The sequence below is a fragment of the Pelodiscus sinensis genome, chromosome 1 (assembly GCF_049634645.1).
Source record: "Pelodiscus sinensis isolate JC-2024 chromosome 1, ASM4963464v1, whole genome shotgun sequence".
Lineage (NCBI taxonomy): Eukaryota > Metazoa > Chordata > Testudines > Trionychidae > Pelodiscus > Pelodiscus sinensis.
Genome location: NC_134711.1, coordinates 234,933,984 through 234,949,051, shown reverse-complemented (window position 1 = coordinate 234,949,051; position 15,068 = coordinate 234,933,984). Strand labels below are relative to the sequence as shown.

The following is a 15,068-nucleotide window of genomic DNA, read 5'->3' as shown; positions in this document are numbered from 1 at the left end:
GTTCATGAAGCCTGGCTTCATAGGTCATGTTCTCTAAACCTTTAATCATTCTTGTCGCTCTTCTCTGTACCCTTTCCAATTTCTCCACATCTTTCTTGAAATGTGGTGCCCAGAACTGGACACAGTACTCCAGCTGAGTATTGAATATTTTCACCCTCTCAGGTAACACTGCAGTATTGTTATGTGTAATCACATCTCTTGTTTTCTGTGCAGGCCATTCACTTGAACAATCATCATTGATATTTTGCACTTCAGTATCACCAGTCACCCAAAGATCTCAATGGGCATCACAAAGACTAATTAAGCCTTACAACAAAGATTAGGAAATATTATCAATTAATTTCATAGATGGGGAACTGACAGACAGATTCCCCCTTTGAAGCCAACAAGATCTACCTTAGGCACCAGTGGGATTCGAAATGAGCATTTCATTATATGTGACATATGTTTTAGACCTCAGAACCATTAAATGATGGACTGTGTGATGTTCACTTCCAACTCAATCCTCAATACTTCCTGTAAGCCATGCAGCCAAAGTAATACCAATAGAAAGCCTGAGACAGCTGTGGCATAGAATTTTCAAACTCTCATAATGGTAGAGAATTTGTTTTTCTTTTAAAATTTATATAAAATATATAATTTTAAATAAAAGAAAAATATCTTTTCTTTTTAAAATGGTGTCTCTTCTTCTATCTTGGTGGATAACAGGAATAATGTTTGAGTAAATTTAAAATGACATGAAAATCTAAATTAAAAAGTACATTATTAAGATTGCAATGGCAAGACTATCCTGAAAGCAAGGTTTGAATAGTGTTCAAAATATAAGGGATGTGACCAAACACTGAACAAAGAGAAAACAAAATATTAAACAGAGGCTCAGTAACTGAGCACCATCCATCCTGTACTCCAAGTGTGGCAGGGGTCCTGTGAAAAATCATAGAATCATAGAATTATAGGACTGGAAGGGACCTCGAGAGGTCATCGAGTCCAGCCCCCCGCCCTCAAGGCAGGATCAAGCTCCGTCTAACCATCCCTGACAGGTGTCTATCTAACCTGTTCTTAAATATCTCCAGAGAGGGAGATTCCACCACCTCCCTGGGCAATTTATTCCAATATTTGACCACCCTGACAGTTAGGAATTTTTTCCTAATGTCCAATCTAAACCTCCCTTGCTGCACTTTAAGCCCATTACTCCTTGTCCTGTCCTCAGAAACCAAGAGGAACAAATTTTCTCCTTCCTCCTTGTGACACCCTTTTAGATATTTGAAAACCGCTATCATGTCCCCCCTTAATCTTCTTTTTTCCAAACTAAACAAGCCCAGTTCATGAAGCCTGGCTTCATAGGTCATGTTCTCTAAACCTTTAATCATTCTTGTTGCTCTTCTCTGTACCATTTCCAATTTCTCCACATCTTTCTTGAAATGTGGTGCCCAGAACTGGACACAGTATTCCAGCTGAGGCCTAACTAGTGCAGAGTAGAGTGGCAGAATGACTTCACGAGTTTTGCTTACAACACACCTGTTGATACAACCTAGAATCATATTTGCTTTTTTTGCAACAGCATCACACTGTTGACTCATATTCAACTTGTTGTCCACTATGACCCCTAGATCCCTTTCTGCCATGCTCCTTCCTAGACAGTCGCTTCCCATCTTGTATGTATGGAACTGATTGTTCCTTCCTAAGTGGAGCACTTTGCATTTCTCTTTATTAAACTTCATCCTGTTTACCTCTGACTATTTCTCTAACTTGCTAAGGTCATTTTGAATTATGTCCCTATCCTCCAAAGAAGTTGCAACCCCACCTAGTTTGGTATCGTCTGCAAACTTAATAAGCGTACTCTCTATCCCAATATTTAAATCCTTGATGAAGATATTGAACAGTACGGATCCCAAAACAGACCCGTTGTCTATGATCATACAGTTAAAGACTGTTATGGAATCAGAGAAGATAAGAGTTGGAAGTCACCTCAGGAGGTCATCTACTCAACTTTGGAAGCCCCGTGATACTCACAGCATATACCAAGAGCCACACAACGTAAGTGTGATTGCATATACATGCAAATATATATGCAAACATATGCAAATTTCACACTGACAGGCATGATTGCAAATATTAAGGCAAGACTACACAACACACAGGCCCCATTTAAGTCAGTTCTGCTGATGTTAATAACATTCAATATTTACCTGATTTCCACCCATATGACAGCACTTTTAATGAGAAATGACAGTCCCGGAATTTACCACCATCCTCCTAGTGAAATAGTTTTTCTTAATATCCAACCTGGACCTCTCCCACTGTAACTTGAAACCATTGTTCCTTGTTCTGTCATCTGCCATCACTGAGAATAACTTAGCTTGATCCTCTTTGGAACTGTCCTTCAGGTGGTTGAAGGCTGCTATCAAATCCCGCCCCCACTCTTCTCTTTTGCAGTCTAAATAGGCAGTTCCCTCAGGCACTCCTCATAAGTCATGTGCCATGGCCCCTAATCATTTTCAATACCCTCTGCTGGACTCTTTCCAATTTGTCCACTTCTTTTCTGTAGTGGGGCCCCCAGAATTGGACAAAGTACTCAGATGTGGCCTCACCAGTTTTGAATAGAGGGGAATAATCACATCCTTCAATCTGCTGCCATTACTCCTACAAATGCAGCCCAATATGCTGTTATATTTCTTGGCTACAGGGGTGTGCTGTTGACTCATATCCTGCATCTCATGCACTGGAATTCTCAGGTCTTTTTTTTTAAACTGCTTCTTAGCCAGTTGGGTCCCCAGTCTGTAGCAGTGCATGGGTTTCTTTCATCCTAAGTGCAGGACTCTGCTCTTGTCCTTGTTGAACCTCATCAGATGTATTTAGCATGAACCCTCTCCCTATTTCTCTCTCCCACCTTAGTGTCACCCAGGAACTCGCTGAAGGTGCAATATATCCCATCATCCAGATCAACATTAATGAAGATGTTGAACAAAACTGGCTCCTGGACCGGTGTTTCCTCTACGATCCATGAGCAAAATGAGTTTTGTCTTGTGCACCAATATTGAGGTCAGGTGCACTTGTTCTAACGTGTGCCACTGTGGCACCCAAATTATTAACTTATATATATTTTGTAAAATGTTATGGAAGAAAGAATGCTAAAACAAAACAAGGATGATGACTTTAAATATTTATGTAATATGAAGTCAAATAAAAAGAAAATTAATACTGCAAAATTTTCAGTAGCCAACTTCCTCTGCTTATAGCCCTCTCCCAGATCCTCCTGCAACTAGATGTACAGTATATGAATTCCCTTCCAGTCCTATGATTCTATGATTACTGTTGGAATTCAAACACAAGGACATTGGAGAATTTGCTAGCAATATCAGAAGTATGAGACCCAGAAGAAACATTTGAACTACAGCATCTCTCAACTTTTATTAGGATACTAAGGCATGACCAGAGTGCATCAAAGCAAGAAGATGTATCTAAGCCCCCTTAGTGCCTTCAGTATTTTCCACCTAAGCAGAAGCAAGTTCAGCTGCTGTTGTATGTTAAATTAGCCTCAAGGCCACTCTAAGTCTGCCCACAGTTCGATGGAAGTCAAAGGAGGCCAAGAATAGGCACAGTGCAGCACTGCTCTAGTTTTCCTCCAGAATGCCCCCGTCCTAGGAGTTTTGTTTGGGGGAGGGGGAGGTACCCCTTAGCCATTTCATTGGCTCTAAGCAAGATAGGGAGTCCCCTACCTACACTGGGGATAAGACCCAAGTAGGGAAGTGAGATCCTGCTTTTAGGGTACCTTTGTGCAGCTGGGGTGCAAAATGGCTACACTACATAATGCTGCACTAATAGCATGGACATCCACTAGCACAGCCAGGCAGAATCTGGGGCAGGGTGCTCCTTTTCTCCCTCTGCTGCAGCACTGATGTGGGAGCCAGCATCACTCCCTCCCCCTGGCTGGGTCCCTGCCCTGGGTACTCTCCACTCAGGCTACGTCTACACTGGCCCCTTTTCCGGAAGGGGCATGTAAATTTCATGAGTCGTAGTAGGGAAATGCGCGGGGGATTTAAATATCCCCCGCGGCATTTAAATAAAAATGTCCGCCGCTTTTTTCCGGCTTTTAAAAAAGCCGGAAAAGAGCGTCTACACTGGCCCCGATCCTCCGGAAAAAGTGCCCTTTTCCGGAGGGTCTTATTCCTACTTCGAAGTAGGAATAAGACCCTCCGGAAAAGGGCACTTTTTCCGGAGGATCGGGGCCAGTGTAGACGCTCTTTTCCGGCTTTTTTAAAAGCCGGAAAAAAGCGGCGGACATTTTTATTTAAATGCCGCGGGGGATATTTAAATCCCCCGCGCATTTCCCTACTACGACTCATGAAATTTACATGCCCCTTCCGGAAAAGGGGCCAGTGTAGACGAGCCCTGCAGTGTCTGAGTAGGATTGCCAGGTGTCCAGTTTGGAACCAGACAGTCCAGCTTTCGGTTTGGGATACAAATTGAGAAAATATAAATGAGCAAATATAAATGCCCAGTATTTTCTAAATAAGATGTACTGTAGATTGTGATGTAATGTCAAAAGTGTCCAGTATTTTTGTTGAAACCATCTGGCAACCCTTTGTCTGAGCCATGTTGTTCCTGTCTGCACAGGGAGGTAAAGCACCAGCAGGACAAGTGACAGGTAGTGCTGTGTGGGCTGCAGTGGGCCCAGGTGCTGAGCAAGGCTGCAATGCACCTTCCCCTCAGGAAGGCTGCCCCCACCCCCAAGGCAGAAGGAAAAGGCAACTCACTCAAGGGCTGGGATGAAGGTCTAGTGTCTCCAGCATCATTCCACCAGTAATGATAGCAGAGGAACGGCACCCTGTTCCTTTGCCACAGTGGCAGCCAACACCACAGCAGCTCCCTGGCCTCCCCATGCCACATAACACTCTGGCCCCCAGAGCAGCCACACTGCAGCCCCAGCTCTAGGCCCAGCAGCTGACCCACAGCCTGCCACAGAAGCAGCTACCCTGTGGCCCTACCCCAGCTCCAGACCTTCCTGAGGGCTGAAGCTGGCATCAGAGCTGTGTGGAGACTTCCCAGCTAGTCCTGGGTGGTGGCCCCAGCTATGCCTGGGTGGCAGGCCCTGGCAGGTAGAAGATCTGTTGCCATGGCCACACAGTCCTGGGCCAGCCCTGCAGGTGCAGGAGCCCCTGCTATAGCCCCACAGCCTTGGTCCTTGCCCCGACCCCTGGGGCAGCTGGGCAGTTATTATGTAGCTCTGGCCAGAGACCTGGGTAATCGGCGATAGCAAAGACCTGCCCAGCTGAGCTCTGCATGTCTCCCCCCAGCAGCAGCAGTAGCTCACCTTCTATCAGCATGCTGCTGTGCGGCTCTGCAAAGGAGGCGGGCAGGCGGAGAATTTTTTGTGCGCAGCACAGAGGCGCGCAGCTTAGGGGGAACTATGCCCTGGACCAGTGTTCCCTTTAGGATTTTCCATCCATGAGTGGAGTGAGTTTTGTCTTGTGCACCAACAGTGAGGTCACATGTGCTTGTTTGGGTGTGTGCTACTGTGGCACCCACCAGTGCACTGCTCCCCAAGAGACTCTCCCAGGTAGCACCCCCCCACATGGGGAGACGGTGAGTTACACCCCCCCCCCCCCCCGGGGAGGATTGCTCCCTGGGCAGACTGTGTGCAGGGCAGGGACTGCCCCAGGCTGCTTCTCATGGAGCTGGCTGTGAGTCCCCACCTGGGGCAGAGGGAAGGGTTTCCAGGGAGTGAGGTGCGATGGGTGGGGCAGTGACATGTGGGAAACAGGGGGGAATAGGGAATTGGAAGGCAGGGGGCTCTAAGGGGCAATAGAGAAGTGCAGGAGGCGGGGAAGAGAGATGCAGTAGGCCCCAGCCCCAGGAGTAGCCGCACCACAGCCCAGCTCCAGCTTAGGGCAGCTGCCATGCGGTCAGACCAGGGAGCAGTCAGGCAGCCACTTTGTGGCCCTGAACACAGCTCCAGCCCTGGGGAAGAGCTGGCACTGGCTTTGGGAGCAGCCCCACCACCACGTTGCCCAGTGCCTGTGCAGTACCAGGCCCCTGACACATGGCCGGCACCAGCCCCCTATCACACAGCCGGCCCTGGTCCCCTGCCACATGGCCAGCCCCGGCCCCCCACTGCACAGCCGACCCAAGCCCTGGCCCCCGGTTCCTAGCCACAGCCCCTGGCTGCTGAAGCAGGCCCTGGCTCCCCTGCCATGCAGCAGGTCCTAGCCCCCCCCACTGGAGCAAGCCCCAGTTGCCCACCCGCCATGCAGCCCCAGCGGGCCCCAGCCACTGGAGCAGATCCTGGCCTCCCCTGCCACGTGGCTGCAGAAGATCCCAGTCCTTCACTGGAGTAGGCCCCGGCCACCCACTATGTGTTCTCAGTTGGCAGCTGGAGCAGCCTCCCACCATGCAGCCTCAGTAGGTCCCCCCAGGAGCCACCCCATCTCATAGTCCCAGCCACCCTTCATCACACTTTGTGACAGCCCCCCCGCTTCACCATGCCGCCTCAACTGGACCCACCTGGAGCAGCCACCCGTCATGCTCCTCACCTTCCAGCAGGAAGGTGACCACTGCAATGTGGCTCTGCAAAGGAGGTGGGTGGGGGGATAATTTTTTGTGCTCAGCCATGCAGGTGCTCACCTTAGTGGGAACTATGCCCTGGACCAATCCCTGGGACACTGCATCATACCAGCTTCCAACTAGACATTGAGCCATTGATCATTGCCCAGGGAGCATTTTCTATCCACTTTATAGTCCATTCATCCAACCCATACTTCTTTAACTTGCTGGCAAGAGTCCCTATCATCCGACCTAAACGGGACCGACACATGGTCGGATTACCGAATATGTCAGATGATACAGACTCTACTGTAGAGAGCAATGGAACAGCTGATGCCGCTCCTGCCGGGGACAAAGTCCCCGCAGAGCAGCATCAGCTGTTCTGTTGCTCTCTAGGAGAAGCTGCTGCTGCTGGGACACTTCCAGGCAGAAGGAGCAGCAGCAGCAGCAGCAGCAGCTTCTCCTAGAGAGCAAGGGAACAGCTGATGCCGCTCCTGCAGGTGACATATCATCTGACATCATCTGTATCATCTGACATATTTGGTAATCCGACCATGTGTCGGTCCCGTTTAGGTCGAATGATAGGGACTCTACTGATAGGGACATCCTCTGCAGGAGCGGCATCAGTTGTTCCCTTGCTCTCTAGGAGAAGCTGCTGCTGCTCCTGCCTGGAAGTGTCCCGGCAGCAGCGGCAGCAGCAGCAGCAGCAGCAGCTTCTCCTAGTGAGCAACGGGGCAGCAAGCGGGGCCATTCTCTCGGCCCGCGCTGTATCCGACCCTGCAGCTCCCGGGGACTTTGTCCCCGAGAGCTGCAGGGTCGGATAAAGTGGAGTGTCGGATTACCGGGTGTCGGTTAATCTGGACTCCATTGTATATCATGTCCACCAATTTTCCCATATCCACAGAACCAGTTATCTCATCATAGAAGGCAATTAGGTTGGTCAGGCATGAATTGCCCTTGATGAATCCGTGTTGACTGTTCCTGATCACCTTTCTCTCCTCCAAGTGTTTCAAAATAGATTCCTTGAGGACCTGCTCCATGGTTTTTCCAGGGATTGAGATGATCATAATGCATAGACACAAGGGAGCCCAGTAAAGGTTGCAAATTAAATTCTGACAATTTTTGGATGTTTGGCTTGGCAGTCTTACTACAGGTGTGTGCGTGTGCACATGTATAATTTCCTAAGCTTTTTAAAAAAAGCAAATGGAACAACAGAAATTCCATCATGTAGCATTATATCAACACCCTTATGAGTCATCAGCAGGGTGAGAATATGTAGAACCATCAAATAAACCTCTTTCCCATCAGCTAACAGAGTGAGTAACAGGGACAATAACGTGTTTTATTCCTCTTCTTTGTCCCCAGTTTGGCCAAATTCAACAGATTTTCACAGGACAAGCACAAATCACATCCCTGGCATACAGGCCATCAAATTCCAATTCCCTTCTCTAAAGCATGGGGACCTTTGACTTCTCAAAGAAAAGGTTAACAGTATTTTTTAACATGGGCTAAAAAAAAATTTCTAGCTCAATTCTCATAAACAACTGCACCATTTTGGCTGAAATTTTATAAATAAATACATTCATTCAGCCTGAGGCATTCACCTGGAATGGAAAGTTGTAAGTTCAAAGAAACTGAAGCCAGGTTGTTATAATCCAAAGTGTTTGACAAGCGTAAGAATAAGTGGAGTTAACAGCCATTCCTATAGCCAATGGATTTTGCAAACACTAAACTGATTTTCATTCTGACATATGTCTGTCCATCCATCCAGTCTTTCTAATTCATCTACAACTGCGACATCTTTAGTCAGTTGTATATAGTATTTATTGCCACCCACAATATAGTCCTCTGGCAAAACATCATCTGTTAAATATTATCCCTATTTAATTCATGAACTTTAACTAGGTCTACTCTTTTAGATAAACAATATTTAATTGCTTTGCTGATAGGCCTCCACTTCCGCTGCTGTGCTTTCATATTTTACTGAAATATCATTGAAATCAATTGACTATCAGAATATATCTGTCTTGGAGGGTTAGCTATGTTAGGGTACATCTACACTAGCCCCCTAGTTCGAACCGAAATTGCTAATGAAGCACGGGATTTAAATATCCCGCGCTTGATTAGCATATTCCCGGCCGGTCGCCATTTTGGAAACTGACTAGCTCGAAGTAGCTGCCCACGTCTACAAGCGTCAGAGAAGTGGAATTCCGAGATAAACCCCTTAGTTCGAATTAACTGTTACTCTTTGTGGAATGAGGTTTAACAGTTAATTCGAACTAAGGTGTTTATCTCGGAATCCCGCTTCTCTGCTGCGTACAGATGCAGGCAGTTACTTCGAGCTAGTCAGTTTCCAAAATGGTGACCGGCCGGGAATATGCTAATCAAGCGTGGGATATTTAAATCCCGCGCCTCATTAGCAATTTCAGTCGCCCTCATTAGCCTCCCTAGTTCGAACTAGGGGGCTAGTGTAGACATACCCTGTGTCTGTAACTTAAAAAATGACGAGTAGTCCTGTGGCACCTTAGGGTATGTCTACACTACCCCCCTAGTTCGAACTAGGGGGGATAATGTAGTCATACGGAGTTGCAAATGAAGCCCGGGATTTGAATTTCCCGGGCTTCATTTGCATAAAGCCGGCCGGCGCCATTTTTAAATGCCGGCTAGTTTGGACTGCGTGCCGCGCGGCTACATGCGGCACGAACTAGATAGTTTGGATTAGGCTTCCTAACACGAACTAGCTGTACACCTCGTTCCACGTACACCTCGTTCCACGTACAGCTAGTTCGGATTAGGAAGCCTAATCCGAACTAGCTAGTTCGTGCCGCGTGTAGCTGCGCGGCACGCAGTCCGAACTAGCCGGCATTTAAAAATGGCGCCGGCTGGCTTTATGCAAATGAAGCCTGGGAAATTCAAATCCCGGGCTTCATTTGCAACTCCGTATGACTACATTACCCCCCCTAGTTCGAACTAGGGGGGTAGTGTAGACATACCCTTAGAGATTAACAAAAAATATATAGGCTCACAAATTTTCGTGGGTAAAACTCACTTTATCAGATGAATTGCAGCAGCGGTCTAGAAGTTAAAATTCTCCATGCACAGTTTTACTGGCATCTTTTAATTAGTCACTTTACATTTACATATGTCACATGGCAATACAGTATGGATGATTAAATGCTTTATTCTCTCATACACTCCATTACTTACCAGTAAAAAGAAATTGTCAAGCCAGGAGTAAACATCAAGTGGTTCAATGGATCCAAGCCAAGACTCTTCCTGTGCTGCTGTGAATCCAATGTTTTTAACTGCAGGATGTGACATTGCAAAAGGAACACTGATCCACTATAACCAAAGAGTGACATTTTATTGAATGTAAAAAGCTGTAGAAATATGAAATTATTGTATGAGAAATATATTCAGCATTTTCCTTCTTACTGTGCACTTCAGTTCAAATGCCAATTTTAAGCACAAGAGAACCACATTCGCTGCTGGTTTTACATGTGCTAGGGGAGTTTGGCATACAATGTAGATACACACACAAACCAAATGTATATAGATAAGAGGGAATTACGCTATAAATCAATGTTTCTCAAACTTTTGAAAGTTGTCTCTCCTTCTGGAAAATGAAACCGCCTGCATTCCCTGGTACTGGAGGAGGGACTTATAATTTGGCAAGGGAGGCAAGTGTTTGCCCCAGGGATGTGCCTTGTCCAATTCTATGAAATTCTGCTCAAATTTGGTCAAGTCTAAGCTTTAGAAAAATCACAATTTGCACATACATCTTCTTTGATTGTAGCAGCTAGAATCTCTGAAGATTCCATCCGCACTAGGCATGCTCCACCCCAGAACTGAGCAGGATTTTTCCTTCAATTGAAGCTCTGGGCTGCTGCAAGTTGCGCTGAGTCCAAGTCTGGGCACCTGAACTGGGAACAGGGAGCGTGTCTCTCTTATGCTTTCATTGGCCTCCACAGTTTAAAAGAGGAAGCTGCCTGATTTTACTGCAGAGGGAATTGACTGGACCTAGCGGGGAGTGGAAACTTAGGTGAAGGCTATCAGGATTGGAGAGGGAAACTGGGAGTGGGCAGAGTGGTTGTAGGGAGATTGGGAGGCAGGGACCAGGAACAGGGACAACCAAGAGTAGTACAGTATTATTGACTATACTGTCATACATACACACAAAGGGGCCAAATTAAGGCTTGTGGATTAAATTCATTTTAAATTCAGGCATTTCCTAAGAATTGAATGTTTGACTTTGCAACCCTAATAATGTTATTTGAATGCAACTATTGTTCATACAATATTGTATCACGTGCAATCATTAAAGGTCTGATTCTTTGCTGCATCCACTTTATATGAGACAGGAGAGAAGGGAGGTTGATCAGTAAATGCAGTAATGGATCCATGATTCTCTGCTCTAATCCCAAATCCTGGCATATTTTAAGGCAGTCTAGAGACTGCTCTGAACTGTGCCTGAAGTCTATGGTACCTTAGGTACCATATGCCAACTGGGGATTTCTGGAGCAGTTCCCCCTCTAGCTGCTCATCATCCTTACACTTCCTACTCCTCTGTGATGTAGGCTGCTGGGAGGGAGATGAAGACCAAGGGACTGGCTCCTGAAATGCTGTGCCTTTTGGGACTCTCCCATACCAGGTATATCCTAGCTAAGGTGTTACAACAAGTGTTGTACTGCCTGAGTTGTACAAAGAGGTGGAATGAGCTAAAAAATACAGTCCCATGTCCCTAGTTTCAAACTCCTGCTCAGCATCAGTGCATGGGCTCACTGGCACAAATGCAGTTCTGTGCTCATAGTGACCCCCCCCAGGAAGCAAACTGGAGCAGTTCTGCTTTGCAGACTGGATTTGGAGGCTTTGCATGAGGAAGCGAGGAAAGGTAGTGGATTGTCCTAGCCAGCTGACTCCTTCTTGTTGGAGAGGTGCTCCAGAGCGCACCTGCTTACTTTCACCTCAGGTTGTGTCCGAAGAACCACACTATTCAGCAGCATGGTGAGGGGAAGGAATTTTTTCTCTTCGCTGCCAGTGATCATACTCAGTTCCTAATCTCCAGTTTAGACTGGGTTCTGGGACTCTGGATTTCACCCATTTTCCAGACCAAGATTACACTTAGAAAAAAAACCCCAATGAAATATAAATGAGGAAACTCACCAGCCCCAGGAAGATGCAGAAAAGCTGAACCACATCAGTGTAGGCTACTGAGTATAGTCCACCCACCAAAGTATACAGAATTGCAATCAGGGCAGAAACAATCACTGAAATGTTGACATCAATATCAATGATCACACTTATAGTGGCACCTGGAGGGGAAAACAAAATACTTTAGCTATTCTGCTCTCTCCAGTCTCCTTTCAGAAAGCTCAAATCAGTCTCAAGATATGTCATGATCTGCAAAATAAAACTGGACTTTTTCTTTTGCCTGTTTTTTCCCCTTAAAGATCCAGTTGATAAGTAAGGTGCAGTGTGGAGCTGCATATTCTGCCTCATCTCAGGAAGACAGAATGCTTAGTGGACCACCTGATCATGCTAGGGATATGGGCTTGCAGCTACACCTCTTTCCAGGTGACATCTGTATGCTCTGTTCTATGGGTCAGTGCGTGGTTGCAGAGCAAGGATATAGCCTTGTCTCCTCCACACCTCATTTGCAGCACCGGATGCCTTTGAAGGAGTAGAGGTAGAGCAGTCTCTGTGCTCTGTTAATTGTAGCGACTGCCATCCTGCCTCTCTCTGACTCAGGCTGGATAGAGGAAGGAAGGAAGGAAGGAAGGCTCCTTCATACATCCTCTCATACTGAGCACACTTACAACAACCAGGAGACTATGCCTTTGATTTTTCACTCTGTCCAAACTGTGCTGACTTCCCTAATTCACAGCTGCCCAACTTTGGCTCCAATTAGGACTGCACAGGGATGAACCTCACTTACATCACTGAATGATGGAGTATAGTGGAGCTGTGCTTTTCCATGAGCCTTCCTGTCCTGCCTACAGCTCTTCCCCTTATGGCGGACAGCAGAGGAATGGCAGGGATAAGGGGGCAGAAGAGACACCTCCACTGGATTTACACCAGAGGTTAATTTCCCTGCCCAGGCAGAATGTTCCATCTACCTTCTTCAATTGCTTAAAGGCCACTTTGAACTGCCTTCATGGGGCAAAGTAGCCAGCCCCTTGCCTTTCCAGATGTTTTGCATGTGGCCATTACTCTAGAAATTCACTGCTTTTGTAGAACTGATTAAACGCACCTGATTCCTAGAGAACAAAACTTTAACATTCATTCAAACAGAAAATCTCAACAAAGCAGTTGCTGTTTTCCTTGGATGAAAAAAAGCCTCACAGCGTGCATCTTTTATCATTCATTTTAAAAAGCCTTCCCTCGCTCATTTCAGAATGTTGAATTGAAACTGTCACAATGATTTGCAGGTGTGGTATTTCCACAGCATGTAATCACTAAAGTCCTTGTGCACCCAGAGTTGGGAAAGACCTAGCAGTCTAGCTCCTACAGAAGCTGTGTTATTTTAGGATTTCAGGGGGCAAGTGGGAGGCATGCTGTTACTTCAACAGCTACCTTCAGAAAACCTCCAAGATTCATGGTTTGGGGGATGGGTCCACAGACCTTTTTTAGATAGCTGCAAACCCATCTCTTTCTCCCCATGAAGAGGAAATTCAAAGTCAAAACCTATGGAAGTTCTATTCCCCAGAGTGGATATGACATTCATAGGGGAGAATGGTCCAGTACATTTGGAAGCACAGAATGGTTGACTTTGTTCAAATAGTAGCTAAAATGGAAAACCCGTGCAATTTTATTGCCTTTAATTGCCACTTGTTAATATAACATGGTAGAAAGGCATTCACAATGCTTGCTTGCTTGGAAATACCACATAAAGCCGTCTTAAAAATCAATTGATCTTCATTCAAAAAAGAACATTTTAAGTTCTCAGAAAGTTCTTCAAATCATTCACTTCCCATCAGCTCAGCAGGCAGTTTATTCTCAGATTCATAAGGGTCTTGTGATGAAATTATGGAGAATAAGTTCCCCAGTGCTTTGCAGTTAATCAGAGCACAGTTGGAAAGAAGCTTTACATTTTATATTTTGTTTTAAAAAAGATTGCCCTGTAAAGCCGTACTATGCATGTGGGTTACTTGATTCGCGTCATGACAACTAAAGGTGATTAAACTCGAGAGATGTTTCTATTTTTGAAAGGACAGCAAAATTCAAGTCTGTAATAGGGATGGGAGAATGGGGTGGTGATTTTCTTCAGACAAATATTAATTTTTCTTTCTGAGACATGTTTCCATTAGTTCTATGAGTCATTTTTGAAACCTAAGGATATTCTTTATTTTCCAAATACAGATGCATTCTGACGTTTAACAAGATTTCGCTTCTTTGATTAGTCCAGAGCATTGCTTGTGTTCTATGGGCCACTGAAATTGTTTTACAATTCTACAATGGTCGAATACTAGGGATTACACCATTTATATGCACTATCAAAAATTTTGCATAACTATCCTCTTTCTTTACCCTGGTATACGCTGGGGCTTTATTTTGAAATAACCCCCCTTAGGTCAGATTTATAAGTGGAGAGGCCACACTACAAAGCCTGTTATTTCGAAATAACAGGCCGCTTATTTTGAAATCTGTATTCCTGCTTTCCTTGGGGAATAATGCTAATTTTGAAATAGTTATTTTGAAATAGCGATAATGAGGATACTCCAGTGCTGCTATTTCAAAATGACTACAGATTGGTCCTTATTGATCCGGCATCCTCAGAACCTGATTGGTGCCCAGATGAGGGATTATGCCAGACCAGGGAAGATCATTTCTGGGACTCCCCAGCCATGGCCTCGCTGCCAGCCTCCCAGTTGACTTCCCTCCACCGCTGGCCCCGCCAGCTGCAAGACTCCTGACCCCACCTTGGCAGCCCTTCTGTGGCACACACAAATCCATTGCTGGGCTCCCAGCTCCGGGGGGCAGCCCCTCCTGCTGGGGTCCAGCTGTGCAACTGGGAGACAGCCCTGCTTGGGCTTCAGCCTCAGTCGGCAGCCCCTGCCTCCCAGCCTCACTGAGCAGCTTCGCAGGTGGCAGTGGGGCTGCCAGGCTCTTTGTGTGCTACTGAGCAACAGCCCCACTCCTGGATTCTGGCCTTGCTGCCCGGCAGCCCCGTGATCAGGCTTCCAGCCCTGTGGGGCAGCCACACTGACTGCTAGTCCTGCCGGCAGTTGTGCCACTTGGCAATAGTGGGGCTGCCAGGCTCCTGGTTGTGCTGCTGAGTGGCCCCACTGCCTCTTAGTCTCGCTGGGCAGTTTTGCTGCTGGACTCCAGCTCCACTGCCTCCTGCTCCCCCAGCCCTTGCAGTGTCACCACTGGGGGGCAGCCCTACTGCTGGGCTCCTGTTTTGCTGCCACAGGGCAGCTCCACTACTAGGCTCTAGCTCTGCTGTAGGTGCCCAGCCACCAACCCTCCACTGGGAATCTCTGGTCCTGGGACATCCGTAGTCCTACTGGACCAGGTATGTTGCC

General features: G+C 46.6%; 1 protein-coding gene across 2 annotated transcripts in view; it reads right to left on the bottom strand.

Moving 5' to 3' along the window:
- SLC5A7 (solute carrier family 5 member 7) overlaps nt 1-15,068 on the bottom strand; it is a 38,396-nt gene that overhangs the window by 8,844 nt on the left and 14,484 nt on the right. Inside the window, exons 1-3 of one of the 2 annotated variants that reach the window (XM_075917888.1) lie at nt 12,479-12,612; nt 11,707-11,855; nt 9,751-9,885 (exon numbers count right to left, since the gene is read on the bottom strand). In XM_075917888.1, coding sequence (XP_075774003.1) covers nt 9,751-9,864 — 114 coding nt within the window. In that variant the 5' untranslated portion in view covers nt 9,865-9,885; nt 11,707-11,855; nt 12,479-12,612. Of the gene's footprint in view, nt 1-9,750; nt 9,886-11,706; nt 11,856-12,478; nt 12,613-15,068 lie in introns of those variants that run through there. The other variant, XM_006114558.4, reaches the window with a different exon arrangement.